The 17310-nt window shown below is 39.4% G+C and overlaps 1 protein-coding gene across 1 annotated transcript in view; it reads right to left on the bottom strand.

Moving 5' to 3' along the window:
• Positions 1-15118, bottom strand: part of LOC145017668 (Cytochrome C oxidase subunit II-like, transmembrane domain-containing protein) — a 33245-nt gene extending 18127 nt beyond the window's left edge. Inside the window, 4 exon segments of the mRNA XM_078975661.1 lie at positions 10659-10664; positions 14766-14864; positions 14867-15034; positions 15037-15118. Coding sequence (XP_078831787.1) covers positions 10659-10664; positions 14766-14864; positions 14867-15034; positions 15037-15118 — 355 coding nt within the window.
• Between the last annotated feature and the right edge of the window lie 2192 nt (positions 15119-17310).

The raw sequence follows: 17310 nt of genomic DNA, 5'->3' as shown, positions 1-17310 counted from the left end.
AAAGGAATTGGCCTCAATTCATCAAGTCCATCATCATCAAGATAAGGTAAAAGATCTCCCACATTAAAGGTAGCATGCATTCCATGGTCTCCTCCTAAATCCACCTTGTAACCATTATCATTTTCGGAATTTGTCACTTCCACACATGTATCATTCCCTCCTTCTTCGAAAGGAATTGTCCTCAATTCAATAAGAACCGAATTGTGTTGTTCTCCCATGCAAACCTTCCATGACAACAGGTCTTGAAAATAATTTTTTATTGCAGAATGTGACATTTTATTTACTCCAAGCTGGTCTCTTCTCCAAATACACATGTTCTTCAAACAACTCATATAACTGAATCCTAACCGTATCTTCCATTTGTGGATCAAAAACCATTTTCGTACCTTCCCATGAACTCGACCCTGCAAATTAACCTTGCAATGATTTAAATGGTTAATTGCAGTCATTTTAACAAATGGAACATCATTTGTATTTGTAAGTTGATGAGCATCATGCCCCAATATCATGGCTTCCCAATTTAAGGCACACCAAAAGAATAGGAATCCAAGCATTATGAACTCCCTCCCTTGTAACTCCTTAGAACTTGGAACTTAATGGGTTACTCCTTCTTCTAGGCTCTTAGAAAGAGAGTTTGTTATAAGATAGGTATCATCCTTCTTAACCACAACCACATCTTCGTGGTCAACAACCTGCTCCACCTCTTCGGATTCTTTAACCTTTTCTTCACCAATTTTGTTTGTAACAACAAAATCGTTTTGTTTCAAAAACATTTCAACTATTTCGTTTCCAAGCACAAAATTTATTTGTTTTTCAATTTCTTCATGATCCTCTTCCCCATCAATATCATAGATAGGGCTAGAGTCTTCAATAATTTCATCTCCAACCATGAAAGTGATTTTTTCAATAAATTCCTCTTCAAACAAGAAATTTATTCTTTCGCAAAATTCCCCTTCCCCATCAGTGTCGTAGATGGGACCATAATTGTCTTCCTCATCTTCTTCTTCAATTTTCTCTTCCTCTATTTCTTCTTCATCATATAATGTCACAACTAGAAATTTTGTGTCTTGTAATCACTAAACTCAAGTAAAGCTTGAGTCAAAAACTTAAGAGCATGTGTGATACCTATTATTATGACATCAAAAACTTCAAAAAAATACATCGTACAAGTAATACAAATGGTCATCAAGAAATTGGAAACCCTAGAAGTTCTCGTTTAAGTCCATTTTGGACTGGGACTTCCATTTTGGACTGGGACTTCCTTATTGGACCCATGGGCTTAGAACCCTTATATGGGCTCTAATTGAACCCACACTAATTTATTTCAACATTATGGGCCATATTAGGCCTAGAATGAAATGAATTAAAAGCTTTGATCCATGAATAACCGAAACTAGCCCAACAAAATATGAAAATCATATTATATTTTTTTTTTAGGTTAAAAACTCATCTAACTTAACTTTTACATGGGCTTGAGAGCATTGAAGCCCAAATTTCCTTTTTCCTTTCACATTCTCGGCCCAAGGCCCAAGTCCAAGAAGAAATGGAGAAGTGTTGACTATTTGCATGCCACCTCACTTGTATCCAACATGTTTCCATGCACCTCTCATACTTCTAGGAGCATATCACTTCAAAGATCACTTCTTTTTCCCTCTCACTCACTCTCGGCCGAAACACACACACACATACACAAATATCTCACAAATTCTCTCTAGAATGCTCAAGAACACATCCTTCCTCTCCAATCAAAAATCTCGAAAATTAGGAGGCTTTCAAGAGGATATTTCCACAAACTCTTCATCTAAGGTAAGGTTATGCTTGGATCTATAACTTAGATTCTTTGTTTTATCAAAATCTCTTCCTAATCCATGCAAAAATCGTGATCTTGCATCCTAGAAAACTCCATAAACTCGAAAACTTCATCAAGGGGTGCTAGGGTCAAAAATCACCAAGCTTTCTTCCATCCGTTCTTCAAAAACCGAATCAACATCCAAAGGTGAGCTTCATACCCCCTTATTTTCAGTTTTTATAAGTTTTTGTAGGGGAGAATACAAGCAAAGGTGTAGATCTATCATTATGTGTATGCTTTGTATGATTTCTATGCTTATATGTGTGTTTGGTATGATTATGATGTTGGATCTAGTCATAAATCACAAAAAAACTGAGATATACTTTATGTTAAATGATACTAATATAAAACATACTACTACATACAAAGGATACCAAGAAAAATAGCTAAGTGGCTTAACAATACATACTTTGGGCTAAAAACTCATTTTTTTGACATAAATGTTAAAAATACAAAGTTGAAGGGCGCAAAATGAAATATTTCGAAATCTGATGGGTGAGATGAGTCAAAACAGTTTCCATAATGTATTTTCTGAAAATATACTCTTTTGGAGGATTAAGAACATAAATTTCAAGCTTAATGGGCTAAAAATGACAATTTCGGTCCAATAGGGCACATTATGCGAATTTTTCTGTTTTGGAGGGCCAAAACTGTGTTTTTCTGTAAAACAGTGGACTACTAGTGTTTCAAGTACTTTTCAAGGGTTTAAAATGCTTTTCAAATTTAAAAAGGACCAAAGTTGCAAAAATTTTCCAATTAGGGCCAAAATTGTAAAAACTACGAAAAAGAGGGGTTATAACCGAGAAAACTGCAATTTCAGGGACTTAAACTGTTTTCAATGAAAAATATGCTGAAAAATATTAATTTCAATAATTTTTGGTGTTAAAATGTCAAGAAAAATGATTTAAGGACCAAACCGAAAGGTTATTTAATTAGAGGGTTGAAAAAGTAAATTTTACAAACAATGAGGGGCTGAAAACAGAAAACGTTCAAGGCTAATTCAATACACGCAACTTGATCGAATATTGGCACCGCGACTACCGACATAATACACAACAATACCAAAAATCGTTGTTAAACGAATTGATTCGGTCTCGAATCAATAACAAATTCAAAACTACTAACACTACAACGCTCAATACACATATGGAACTCTCGGAACTCTATACTCTCGTGGAATTACTCAATACGTCGACGTACACTCCTTAGGCCCAAAAGGTGCAAATCATGCTTGTTGAGGCTAGCTAGCCCAATGACATGATCTTTAGGCCCAAAGGATACTTGCTTACATGTAGTTGGGTCTAATATGACTTAACCGCGTGTAAAAGGACTTTCAATGGCAAACATGCTGCTGGTCCCCAAGGGTCCTTCGGTGCTGCTAGTAAAGTCGGGAACTCACGATTGCGGGTTGGGCTTCGGGCCCTTCGCAATTGCAATGGTCTTGAACGACGTAGGGAAATACCGAGGGTTTCGCACCTTCTCTTTTTCTCTTCGGTCGTGGGACTACACAAGTCCGGGAGGATTGAGTTGTGTGAATAAGTGCGAGTGATGCCTAAGGGATCGCTAGTACGGTTGTCGACTGGACGTTTTCATTAACGGACGTCACAACAATTCACCACCCACTGTATACTCAATGCCTCCGGAGCTCAACGAATACCTCTAACGTAACGAAACAATAACACATAAACTAATTAAAGCAAAGTGATAGGAAAACATCGGGTTTTCCTAGGGTTTTCAACTAGTACACTTACGAACTACATGTCGAATTTCACAACTCGTACGCTTACATCTATAGAAAACAAACAAGCATACTCACGGATCTTCACGTATTTCTTTTTACGCTATACTATTTTCAGAAAATATCGGATTTTCTGGCGGTTTTCAAAACAATACAAACATTGGATTTTAAACATTACTTATGAACTCACCAACATTTCATATGTTGACGTTTTTCCAAAATACTTGTATTCTCAAGTAACAAATAAGTGAAGAAAGGATTGTACTCTATGATTGATTGCGGTTGATTAAGTAACAATGAACAATTTATTTTGGGGATGTAATATTTTGAGACAATGTAAGGGATGTAAACGTTACCAGTTGTATTATTCCAATGCTGGGTGATGTATGATGTTATGTTTCATGTATATTCATTGTAATGGTATTCAATTGAGTCACAATAGCCCCCGGACGTTTCCGCCGTCTGGTTCGGGGGTGTGACATATAACTTGTGCAACATTTTGGAAAACAAATTCTGGATAGGAACTAAAATCAAACTCGGTAGGATTTTTTTTTGAACAAGAACTCAACAACACCCAATCGGAACTGGGCTCTGATACCACTTATGATGTGTGCATGGGCTTGATTTAGTGAGTAGGGTAGTGTTTAGGTAAATTAAGCTAGAATAACAACCACAAATATATGGAATGAAAAGAAATGGATAGATTAGTAACAACTCAAGACCTATTAAGTTGTATACCGGTGAAAACAATCCAAGACCTATTGGATTGAGTTCGTATCAAGTGAAGAACACGTCCCAACAAGATAATTTGTGAATTATAACAATAATTCAAAGTGAACAAAAGGGTTCGTTGATTAAAAATTTGTCTATTATTTTTTCCATGCATAAACGTGGCTTTATATAAATCCTTTATTACAAATTTGGTGGTTACAAGCCAACCAACCAATTATTCATTAAAACTAGTAAATGAAAATTAAGGAAACTCTTGAAATAACACAAAAAAAAAACGTCCAAGACACTTGAGGATGAAGAAAAAACGTCTATGCTTCATTAAGGAGCCATAAGATGCGTTAATGAGCCATCAGAAGCATTAAAGTGTAACCCTAATCCACCAAAGAGTGATAAAAACGGCTAGGAGGCTTTATGAAGCAAAAAGTAACGTTTTTAGCACTTATGAATCCTTAAAAATGTTGCCCAAGCCTTCATGCAACCCTAATTCAATTTGTGGGTTACCATGCACAACCCAACCATTGAGCCCAAGCTACCTTCTAGCCCATTAGTAATCACTAATCCATCACCTTTTGGGATTTCATAATCCATGCATGGATCATCCCCTCCCCCTTTGAAAGGAATTCACCTAAATTCATCAAGTCCATCATCATCAAGATAAGGTAAAAGGTCTCCCACATTAAAGCTAGCATGCATTCCATGGTCTCCTCCAAAATCCACCTTGTAACCATTATCATTTTCAGAATTTGTCACTTCCACACATGTATCAAGTGAGGAGAGAGGTTAGAGAGAGAGAGTAGTGAGATGAAGCCAAAAGCTTCAAATGAAGGCTTAGAACACATTATATAGTGTCTAAGTATTGGACACGGTGGAATTCTACCCGATACCGGCATTAGGCGAGGCTTTTGGTCATACCCGATTAGGTTGCCGTAACCCGACATGGTAAATTCTAGAAATATTCCGATCACTAATATGGGGTGTTAAAATGATTTCTAAATGTATTAAGACACCCATTAAGTCCTTTTAGATACGTTCAAGTTAATGACTTAATTAAACAAGAATATCGGAATCGGATTTGGTAACGACGATTGGTTGCTTGAATTGAACTACGAAAGAGTTACAAGAAGTGGTACGGAATTTCAGGTTGTTACATTATCCCCCCGTTAGAGGGAATTTCGTCCCGAAATTCAAAGTTAAAACACGAGACAAGATACAAATCATGGATTTGGAAAGAGTTGTGGATACTTCTGTTTCATTGAGTCTTCCCACTCCAAAGTGAATTCTGTTCCCCGCTTGGCATTCCAGCAAACCTTCACTAACGGGATGCGACTTTGCTTTGTACATTTGACTTCTCGATCCATGATTTCGATCGGTTCCTCCACAAAGTTGAGGTTTTCATTGATCTCGATCTCGTCTATGGGAATCGCTAGGGTTTCATCGGATAGGCACTTTTTGAGATTTGAAACATGGAAGACAGGATGAATGTTACTGTGTTCGTGAGGTAAACAAAGTTTATAGGCAACCGGACCGATCCTAGAGAGGATCTCGAAGGCTCCAATGTACCTCGGATTAAGTTTCCCACGCTTACCAAAGCGTACAGTGCCTTTCCAGGGCGAGACCTTCAACAGGACACGGTCTCCAACCTGGAATTCCAGTGGTTTCCGACGGTTATCAGCGTAACTCTTCTGGCGATCACGTGACGCTTTCAGTCGTTCTCGGATTTGGATGATCTTCTCAGTGGTTTCACGGATGATTTCAGGACCAGTGAGAGCACTGTCGGGGACTCGACTCTTGGCTAACTGTGTATCCCCCACCTCGGCCCAGCACAGAGGGGATCTGCACTTACGACCGTATAGGGCTTCAAACGGAGCAGCCCTAATGCTGGTGTGGTAACTGTTGTTGTATGAGAATTCGATCAAGGATAGATGTGTGTACCACGACTTTCCAAAGTCAATGACACATGCCCTAAGCATGTCCTCCAGGGTTTGGATTGTTCTCTCACTCTGTCCATCGGTTTGAGGATGATACGTCGTGCTCATATCTAGTTTGGTTCCAAGGGCTTTCTGAAGGGACTGCCAGAATCTGGAGGTAAACCTGCTATCTCGATCAGAGATAATGGATACAGGTACACCGTGCAGTCGAACTACCTCCTGGATGTAGGTTCGCGCGAGTCTTTCCATTTTGTATGACTCTTTGATCGGAATGAAGTGAGCGGACTTTGTCAAACGATCGACAATTACCCAAATGGTATCGTACCCTCTAGAACACTTGGGCAGTTTGCTGATGAAGTCCATGGTAATCATCTCCCATTTCCATTCGGGGATCTCGGGCTTTTGGAACAGACCTGAGGGTTTCTGGTGTTCAACTTTGACTTTGGCACAAGTCAGACACTTGCCCACGAACGTAGCTATCTCAGCTTTCATGTTTGGCCACCAATATTGTTTCTTGAGATCCAGGTACATCTTGTCCGAACCTGGGTGAACGGAGTATTTGGTTTTGTGTGCTTCTCCCATGATAATTTCCCTGAATCCTCCGGACTTTGGAATCCAGATCCGATCCATGAAACAATAGACTCCGTCACTTCTAATCTCAAGTTTCTTTTCCATTCCTCTCAAGGTTTCGATCAACACGTTCTCAGGTTTGAGTGCTTCTAACTGGGCTTCTCGGATTTGCATGGGTAAGTTGGAATGGATAGTCATCGTCTGGTTCTTCACTTTGTGGCCTGCACTTTCCTTTCGGCTAAGGGCATCTGCTACCACATTGGCCTTGCCGAGATGGTAACGGATTTCACACTCATAATCACTGAGTAGTTCTACCCATCGCTGTTGCCTCATGTTCAAGTCTTTCTGATCAAAGATGTGTTGCAGACTCTTGTGATCAGTGAAGATTGTGCACTTGGTTCTGTAGAGATAATGTCTCCAAATCTTCAATGCAAAGACTACGACTCCTAATTCCAAGTCATGTATGGTATAGTTGACCTCGTGTGCTTCCAGCTGTCTTGAGGCATAAGCGATCACTTTTCCTCTTTGCATAAGCACACAGCCTAAGCCTTGATTAGATGCATCGCAGTAGACAATGAAGTCCTCTGTCCCTTCGGACAGGGATAGAACAGGCGCGCTGCATAAGGCTCTCTTCAACATTTGGAATGCAGTTTCTTGTTTATCACTCCAACAAAAGGGTACACCTTTCTATATTAGAGTGGTTAAGGGTTTGGCGATTTTGGAAAAATTCTGGATGAATCTCCGATAATAGCCGGCGAGACCCAAGAATTGACGGATTTCTGTGGGTGTCTTCGGTGCTGACCAATTCTCTATCACTTTAATCTTGGAAGGATCCACGTGAATACCCTCCTCGCTTACCACGTGACCGAGGAAAGTTACCTTCTATATCCAGAATTCACACTTGGAGAATTTCGCGTATAGCTTCTCGGATCTAAGGGTCTCCAACACTAACCTCAAGTGTTGTTTGTGGTCTTCTTTGCTTCGGGAGTAGACGAGGATGTCGTCAATGAACACAATGAAGAACTTGTCTAAGAAGGGACGACACACCTAGTTCATCAGATCCATAAACACAGCCGGTGCATTGGTTAGACCGAAGGGCATCACTACAAACTCGTAGTGTCCATACCGAGTCCTGAAAGCTGTTTTGGAAACATCACTCTCCTGAACTCGTAACTGATGGTACCCTGACCGAAGGTCTATCTTTGAGAAATAGCTGGCTCCCTGGAGTTGATCGAAGAGGTCATCTATTCGCGGAAGAGGATATCGGTTCTTAACGGTCAACTTGTTCAACTAATGGTAGTCGATACACATCCGAAAGGATCAATCTTTCTTCTTGACAAACAGTACCGGAGCTCCCCAGGGTGAGGAACTCGGTCTAATGAATCCTTTACTGAGCAACTCATTGAGTTGACTGGATAACTCTTGCATTTCTGCTGGAGCTAAGCGATACGGAGACTTTGCTACGGGAGTAGCTCCAGGAATTAGGTCAATACGGAACTCGACTTGACGCTCGGGAGGAATTCCTGGAAGCTCTTCGGGAAACACATCCGTAAAGTTACAGACTTTGGGGATGCTCGCGAGGTCTTTAACTTCTTGCTTCTCGTTGATCACATGGGCTAAGAATGCAATGCACTCCTTTTGTAGGAGATTTTGAGCTTTGATGCAGGAAATGATACGAAGATTGGAACTAGGTTTTTCGCCATAGATTACGAGAGTATGTCCCGAAGGAAGATTGAGACGGATGGCTTTTTCGTAACAAAGGATATCATCATGATTGGGACTCAACCAATCCATGCCAATGATAACATCAAAGCTCTTAATCGAAACTAGCATGAGATCTATAGGAAATGAATGGTCATTTAGGGTAAGCGTACAACCTATGAATACATCTTTAGCGCTTTCTTTCTCACCATTATCCATCTCGACGGTAAATGTTTCAGTTAGTGGTTGGGGATTACGTTTTAGGTTATGTTTGAATGCATGACTAACAAAACTCCTTTCAGAACCCGAATCAAAAAGAATACTAGCATATGAGTTGTCGAGAAGGAACGTACCCGAAACAACAGTGGGATCGGCGACTGCTTCCTCCCGTCCCATGGTTAGAACCCTTCCGGTGTTATCAGCAGTTGACTTATTGGGACAGTTCCTTTTAAAGTGCCCGACCTCTCCACAGTTGTAGCAAGCTTGACTAACGCCTGCTCCAGATGATTGGTTGGCTGATTGGGCCGGAGTTTTGCAAAATTGAACTGTGTGCCCTTTCTTACCACAGTTGGTACAGGCTAGTTCTCGGTAGGGGCTAGGATTGTGATCGTATTTGCACTTGTCACACAAAGGAAGATTACCAGCATACCTACTGGTAGGAGTTGAAGCTATGGATGCCACAACAGAAGCAGCAGCAACAGGGGTAGTAGCAGCATGGATTGCTACAGTCTGTTGTTTCTTGGAAGATCCTTGAGAAGATTGACCCTTCTTCTTCTTCCAGAATTTTCTCTTTTCACCACTCCTTTGAGTCGGCTCAGAAGTGGTAGTGATTTCCTTAACATCATCACTGTGATCAATCAGGTTTGAGCTAAAGTCTTGGCACTATCATAGGTATCTGGATGGGCAGCCAAGACATGACTCTTTATCGGTTGGGATAACCCCCAAATGAACCTTTCGATCTTTTTGTTTTCAGGAGTGACTAATCCCGGGCAGAGAAGTGCGAGATCATCGAATCGGGAAGTGTATGCAGCAATGTCGGAACCTTTCATATTTAGGTTCCAGAGCTCGTGCTCTAGTTTCTGCATTTCACCACGGGGGCAGTTCTCGGCAATGAGAAGTTCTTTCATGGCTTCCCAGCCCATGGCATTGGCTACGGGTAGGGTCAGAGATTTGACTCGGCCATTCCACCAAGTCAAGGCTTTATCAACGAAGGTTCAGGCTGCGAATTTAACTTTATCGGACTCTGCACAGGCACAGATTTCAAAGATGGATTCAATTTTCTCGAACCATCGGGACAAGGAAATGACACATCTAGCACCATTGAAGGATGTTGGTTTCGCGTTCATGAAATCCTTATGGGAACCCCCTTTTTGGTGTCCCTGGCTATCTTTGGGGTTCTGGGATTGGGGACCACCTCCTGAACCACCAGGGTTCATTTGTGACATGGCTGCCACCATTGCAGCAGTCAGGATGTCTGGAGCGATGCAAGGTCAAATTGGGGAGGAGGTGGTGGCGAAGAAGGATTGTTGTTCTTCGAGCTGGGTCTCTTTCTGGGAGGCATCTTGATCTAATAAGATCAACAAAGAGAGAGAGAGAGGATGGTAAGTCCTCTACATTGAATCGATAGATATGGTAGTTATATGTTTTGAATAAGCGATAAAGCAGGAAATAGTTATCAAAACAGATAATTTATCGCTAAGAATGATCACAGAACGCCACTCGAATAAGGATTTCTACAGAGGATTGAGTCGAAAAATACTCCCATAGTATTTCATGATTTGCTGACGACACTTGTTAAATGTTTGGGATATTAGGGTAAGTTTTAGGCATGCCGCACACCACAGTCACTCCCAAGCACATGTTGGCCGTGTCTCGAATGAATATAGTTGGCCAGGCTATATTGACCCTAAACACGACTACATAACTGCCCAGGTTTAACTGTAGTACACAACACCCAATTACTTATGTTCTGTTCTACTTGTGGTTACGGATCACGACGATTTGGTATACTTGTATACTTTTGAAAATACTTGTAGTTTGAAGATACTTTTAATTCAGAGCACCTAGGCCCTTTAGTGTTTATAGTTTTATACCATGTAAGGTTTGGTATACTTCATTCACTATAAACAAGGGCTCTGATACCAATCTGTCACACCCCGAAAACCGAAGGCGGAAACATTTCCGGGATTGACTCCACGTTGAGTATCAAATCCAATGCACATAGTAAGTAAAGTAAAACAACCATTACATTACATAAAGAAAAGTTTTACAATTGTTTCAAAAGTAAAGTTTGTACAGTTGTGTTACATAGCATATATATATATATATATATATATATATATATATATATATATATATATATATATATATATATATATATATATATATATATATATATATATGAACAAAATGAAACGGGTCTTCTGAGACCTCCGTCTTTTGACAAAAAGGATCTTCGGGTACCTGTTCTAACGCTGAGTTGAGAACACAAGCGGTTTGAAAATCAGCATAATGCTGGTGAGTTCATAAGTGGTTTTTGTTTGTGAAATGGTTCAAGTTTCCTTTCTGTTTCTGAAATGTTACGTACACCAAGAAAATCCCATGTTTTCTTAAAAAGATTGGTTATCGTTTGTCAACATGTAAAGTAAAGTTGTACACTGAAAAACATGTTTTATCTTGTAAAGATGTATAGTTAAGTTATCTGGATTGACATACTATTCTAGTTATGTACCAATGTATTCCCAGGAAAGTCCCATACTTTCCTGATTTGTATGTTATCAATTGTGAAAGATGTACAGTTATCTGGTTTGTTATCCTTTCTGGTTATGTAAACGATTCCCCACGAAAGTCCCATACTTTCCTGAATGTTGATTACCGTATGTAAATGATGTATTCTTGTTAGACCTGGTTATGTACAAGGTTTCCCAGGAAAGTCCCATACTTTCCTGAATGTTAGTTACTATATGTAGAAGATGTTTTCCGAATACGTGGTTATGTTCAATGTTTCCCCCAGGAAAGTCCCATACTTTCCTGAATGTTGATTTCCAATGTGAAAGATGTATACTAGAGAACTGGTTATCTTGTGAATTGTATAAAGTTGTTCATTATTACCATAAGTAAATCTCTGTTATCCTAATTGCGACTAAACCTGTGGCAATAAGTAGTCCACATACTTATGACTTTCTTCACCCTTGAACCAATTCGGTTCGGCTGTAGCTAGCAGCCAGGTGTGGGGTAGTCAGCCCCGTATAGATCTATACACTCAAGTCACGCTCTCTAAATCCCAGATATTCCGGTTACGGGTGTAGTCCTTCACTCACGTATCTCTGTGGAGTGTTCGCCGAGGACGTATCTCCAATCATACATGATTAACAAATTTACTAGTATTAATATGATAGTCCTCCACTCGCGTATATATGTGGAGTGTTACCGAGGACAAAACAGTGTACAGGTATTATGTTCAAATGTCTAATGTCATGCTTTTAACTGATAAAATGTGGAAAGCCATTTGTGAAATATATGTAAAACATAACAGTTTAAAACCCATTTCACAAATATATGTTACTTGATCTGCATGTTCAAACGGTTATCAGTTGTAATAATCTGTGTTAAAAGCATATAAAATGTGAAACACACATTTGAAAACATGTTTTGAGTACAAGTAATCCCTTGTACTTTGCTTGTGTTCCCCCTGAAAACAGTGAAAACAGAGAAAAAGGGTAGGGGTATGAACTCACCATACTCGAAATTGCAACGGTTTCGGACACTAGACGTTGGTTCGGGGCTTGATTACTCGCGATGTCCCTATGTAAAATGTAATAATGTCCATATATATATATATATATATATATATATATATATATATATATATATATATATATATATATATATATATATATATCTAATTAGATTTACAATCACTAATTATATGGAACATTACACTCCAACAAGGTTAAACACCTCAAAACGAGCGTTTGGAGTGACCCGGGTGACATCTACGGACGTGTATTGGTACTATGGACTTGGGACTTGAGTTTACTCCCCTAGAGTAAACATTTAAGTGAGTTTACAACCATACAACACATACATACATGAGTTCACAGCCGTGAACTCATGTTGGTTTGGTTTTAAGGGTTTAATGGCTTGTTTGGACTTGGGGATTGTTGGAATGACTTACTAAAATGCCTTGGAATGGTTTGAATGGATTAATACCATTTAAGAGGGAGTTCACGGCTGTAAACTTGGAGTTTACAACCGTAAACTCTCCTAGGGTTAAGAAAAATTGATTTGAGGCACAAGGAGCAATCACATGTGATTCTAATTAATTTTCCAAGGTTTGGTATTAATTTTGGGCACCATATAACATCAATTTAGGAGTTTACGGCCCAGATATATACACTCTGGCCGTAAACTCTCCTATGTTCATGAATAATTAATTTTTGACACTTAAAACAATCACATGTGATTCTAGAAAATTTTCCAAGCCTTTGGGGTGAATTAGGGGAATCATATGGCATGGTTTCATGAGTTTACGGCCAAAGGTTATGTGCCTAGGCTGTAAACTCCTATATGTGGCATTTTGATATGTTACAAACCCCCAAACTATTTTTAGAGGGTTCTAGGACTTACCACAAGGCTATTGGTTGAGTTACAAGGCATTTAGACATGATTTAAGGTGTTTAATCCCCATTTTTGAGGAGTTTACGGCCCAAGCACATGTTTTGGCCATAAACTCTCTTTTGTCCCTCAAAATGCAAGTTTAGGGTGTTCCAAGTCCAAGTTTGTAAGCCTCAAGGTCGTATCTAAGTCCCAACTATGATTTGGAAGGGTTAAATGGCTCAAAAACCCCATTATTGTGTGTTTACGGCCCAAGCTTCACCCTTGTCCGTAAACACATGTTCCAGGTCCTAAATTTCAGTTTGAACTCGGATTTGAAGGCCTAAGAGGTTGAATAACAAGTTAGGAAGGTTACCTCTATGTTTGGAGCATTAAATCTTTGATTTTGGACCTTAATTTAGAGTGAGGCGAGAGGTTAGAGAGAGAGAGTAGTGAGATGAAGCCAAAAGCTTCAAATGAAGGCTTAGAACACATTATATAATGTCTAAGTTTTGGACACGGCGGAATTCTACCCGATACTGGCGTTAGGCGAGGCTTTTGGTCGTACCCGATTAGGTTGCCGTAACCCGACATGATCAATTCTAGAAATATTCCGATCACTAATATGGGGTGTTGAAATGATTTCTAAATGTATTAAGACACCCATTAAGTCCTTTTAGATGCATACAAGTTAGTGACTTAATTAAACAAGAAAATCAGAATTGAATTTGGAAACGACGATTAGTTGTTTGAATTGAACTACGAAAGAGTTACAAGAAGTGGTACGGAATTTCTGGTTGTGTACAAGTTCACCATGGAATGCGAATTCAATCCTATAGTCATCTTTGTTCGAGAAATGCACAGTGGAATGGGATGCTAGTCAGCTCGGAGAAGTTGTAAGTCCTAATAAAAATATCAAGATTCCTCACCTATCCTGTCAAGGGCCTAGTTGAATGCTCGAGTATAGATTCCCTATGCTCATCGGTCGGGGCCGGCTGGCGCGTAGATCTGGATCCATCCATAGTCGTAACCTGATATTGTTTATCCAAAAAGAAAAAAAAAAGTTGGTTTATAGTAGTAGTTCATGAGACCTCGAATTCCCACGTTCCAGCTTGCATTATGCCAACAAGTCCCACCCCCAACTCTAGTTGAGAAGTTGAGTCACCTTTTTTTTTTTTTCAGAAAAAGAATCGAATAAAGAAAGAGATAGTCTATATCCTGTATCGGTCATAGGATCATTGTATACGTAAATTCTCTGTGACCTCCCACAGTTCACGACATCCCTGGCTTCTCACTGCGAACGACTCCTCGTTGGAAGACCAGAAGTGCTAGTCCCCTTCGGTCAAGTTTCTTGTACTTGTTGTTACCTACCGTAGGACCTCTGTCCTTGAAGCGAAGAAAGAGGAGTAGGAACAAGAGGTTGTCCTCTCCCGGCCCAGTAACAACAAGATGGAACCATAGGCTTCTATGTTGGGAGCATTTCAGGGTCTAGGTCTAACCATCTCAACTCCCTGTTACTGGCATGCTACATTTATTTAAGTCTCTTGATGGCGGGAATGGGAGATTACCGGTAAGCCAGATGCTTTGCAAACCATATTCATAAGGCATTTTGTTGCACTTAAATCACCCTCGTGAAGAGGCGCACTCTGACACCATTGATGTCCAATAGCTTTGATAGTAATGGCTGGATTTACTACTACCTCGTCCATTGAGTATAAAAGAGAAAATGATGGTATAGCAATGAACATCGGGTCCGAAGAATCTCTAAAGTAGTTCCATGAAAAATCCTTTGCGGGATTGGAATCATTTCATTTTGGAACTGTTATAAAGCGCGAACCAAGATCCGTGAGACGAAAACCAAAATAAGAATGAGGAAGAAAAAGATATCTTGATGTAAGTCTATTATTCCTTGCATCATGTTGTTGCATCTTGAGATCCTATTTGCCATGGTTTTGCTGCATCACAAGGAGCAATTGTGAGAAATAGCCATTCTAGAACAATCATTTGATCTGTTTCATTCTTTGACTACTCTACTCCCCCAAAAAATGGAGAGACCTGTTCTTGTTCTTCCAATTAAGGAAGATGGATTTCACCAGTTGGTCCAACCAAGAAAGACATCGAAAGCACTTTCTCTCTCTACTCTTTCTCTCTCTACTCATTCTCTCTGATTGACGTTGTGTTCTCGGTGTGTTTTCATCTTTGTTTCTTCTTCGGTGAGCTGAATTAGCTCAGTGTTGAAGGAATTTCTCTTCTATTTCCCGTTGTCCTAATGGGAGCTTCATCCAAAGTGGGTTGATTGAAGGAAGTGAAGGTAAAACCACTGGATAAAAGTGCTACTATTAGGTTTGTTAGGATTGAAGTGGATGTAAACGAATTCGTTCCTCCTGGGGTTATTGAGCAGACTTCAGCTACTATTTACAAAGGTCGTCGTAAGCCGAGTGCATCAGGGGCTGTGGCTAAAGGAATCGGAAAGGCTGAATGGAAAATGGAGGGTAAAGCGTATGAAGTAAAAAATCGGGCTAGGAAGATTATGGATAATTGTTCGCCTATGGATGCAGTAGAATACTATGAAGAAGATGCTTCTGAGGAGGTAACGAAAGAGGATTCGGAGTCAGTTTTGGCTTGGGAATCGGATGCTAGTTTACCAGTCGCTGGAGAACGTGTTATTGCTAAGGAATCTAAAGATGTTGAATCTATTAAGGCGAAGGGGGATGGGGTCGGTGAGATTTTGATTCCTTCAGGTAATACTGCTTCTCTATTGAAGAATTGGAATGGATCTAAGTCTGATGAGGGTGTCCTAAGTCCAAATTCGGAATTAAATCTAATTACAAATCAAATGATGTTGGCTAATCCTTCTATTGCTGTTATGGCTGATTCTAACTTCGTGAATTCTAATTCTGGTAGTGGAAATATTGTGGAAGCTAGGGGTGAGGAGGCTGGAAAGGGTAAATTTAGAATTTTGAATGATAATATGAAGTCGAGTGATGAATTTGTTCCTTGAATTTGATTTAGTTTCCTTAATAACTTGGAAAATAATAATTCTAATGCAAGTGGATTCGAATGTAGTTATTGAAGATGATCATTCTTATTTGAATAAACAATCTATTTGGAATGAAAGTGGGAGTGTGATTGTGGAATCTATGAATGAATCTAGTAATGAGGAGGATATGATTGATGATGGTAATGGAAATGGGAAGGAGAATTTTGATTCATTATATTTTTTGAAGGTTGGCACAGTATTAATTTAGTGCCTTCTATATTGGGAGATGGAAGGAAGAACAATAAAGGTGTTACTGCTGTGAAGGTTGATTCTTCTATGGAACAGATAGAGTTGGGGGTTGATACCCAAATGCAGTCATATGCAAGGGTGTTAAAAGGGAAGGTTCATAGAGGGAAAATTGATGTGAAATTTATGCCTCAAGTTGAGGAAAATTCTGATGGTCCGGTGAGTATTCCTATTACGAATCTGAAGAAGGCAAGTTAGCTTACTCCAATACTTTGTATGGTTATTTGTTAGACAAGCGTATTTCATTTCTTGTCGTCTAAAAAGAATTAAAGAGAATGTGAAGGAATTGTGGGCTGGAATATATGTTTATGAATAGTAAAGGATTCGTTTTCTTTAAGTTTAGTGATGAGATTACTTTGCAAAACATTTTAGATAGTAGTCCTTGGATTTTATGTGATAAAATTCCTTTATTTCTTCATAGATGGAGGTCGGGGCTCACTCTAGCCAAAAATAGTCATGATAAGATTCCTGTTTGGGTTAAGATTTATGACCTTCCATTGGAAGTTTGGAGTGAGGAAAATCTTTGCATTATTGCTAGTAAGTTGGGTTTTCCTCTAGCATTTAATTCATTTATTGAGGAGATGTGTTTGAATCATAAGGGATGAAATGCGTATGCTAGAATATTGATTGAAATGTCAGCTGAGATAGTTTGGAAGAATAATATTGATATTTGTACTTGGGATTTTGTTACAAATAAGGCTGCTACTCAATCTTTTACCGTGGAGTATGCTTGGAACCCTTCTAGGTGCTCTCATTGTAAAGTTTTTGGGCATGTGGATAAGGTTTGTGCTGCAACTATGAAAGTTGATATTGTGAATAAGGATAGTGAAAAGATTGATAACAATAGGGAGATAAAAGGTAAAACAGTTATGGATGAAGAGGAGTTTGTTTAAGTTACTAAGAAAAGAGG

The sequence above is a fragment of the Lactuca saligna genome, chromosome 9 (assembly GCF_052625555.1).
Source record: "Lactuca saligna cultivar CGN05327 chromosome 9, ASM5262555v1, whole genome shotgun sequence".
In the NCBI taxonomy this organism is placed as follows: Eukaryota; Viridiplantae; Streptophyta; class Magnoliopsida; order Asterales; family Asteraceae; genus Lactuca; species Lactuca saligna.
The sequence above is the reverse complement of the archived record's forward strand: the minus strand, read 5'-3'. Positions and strand labels throughout refer to the sequence as shown.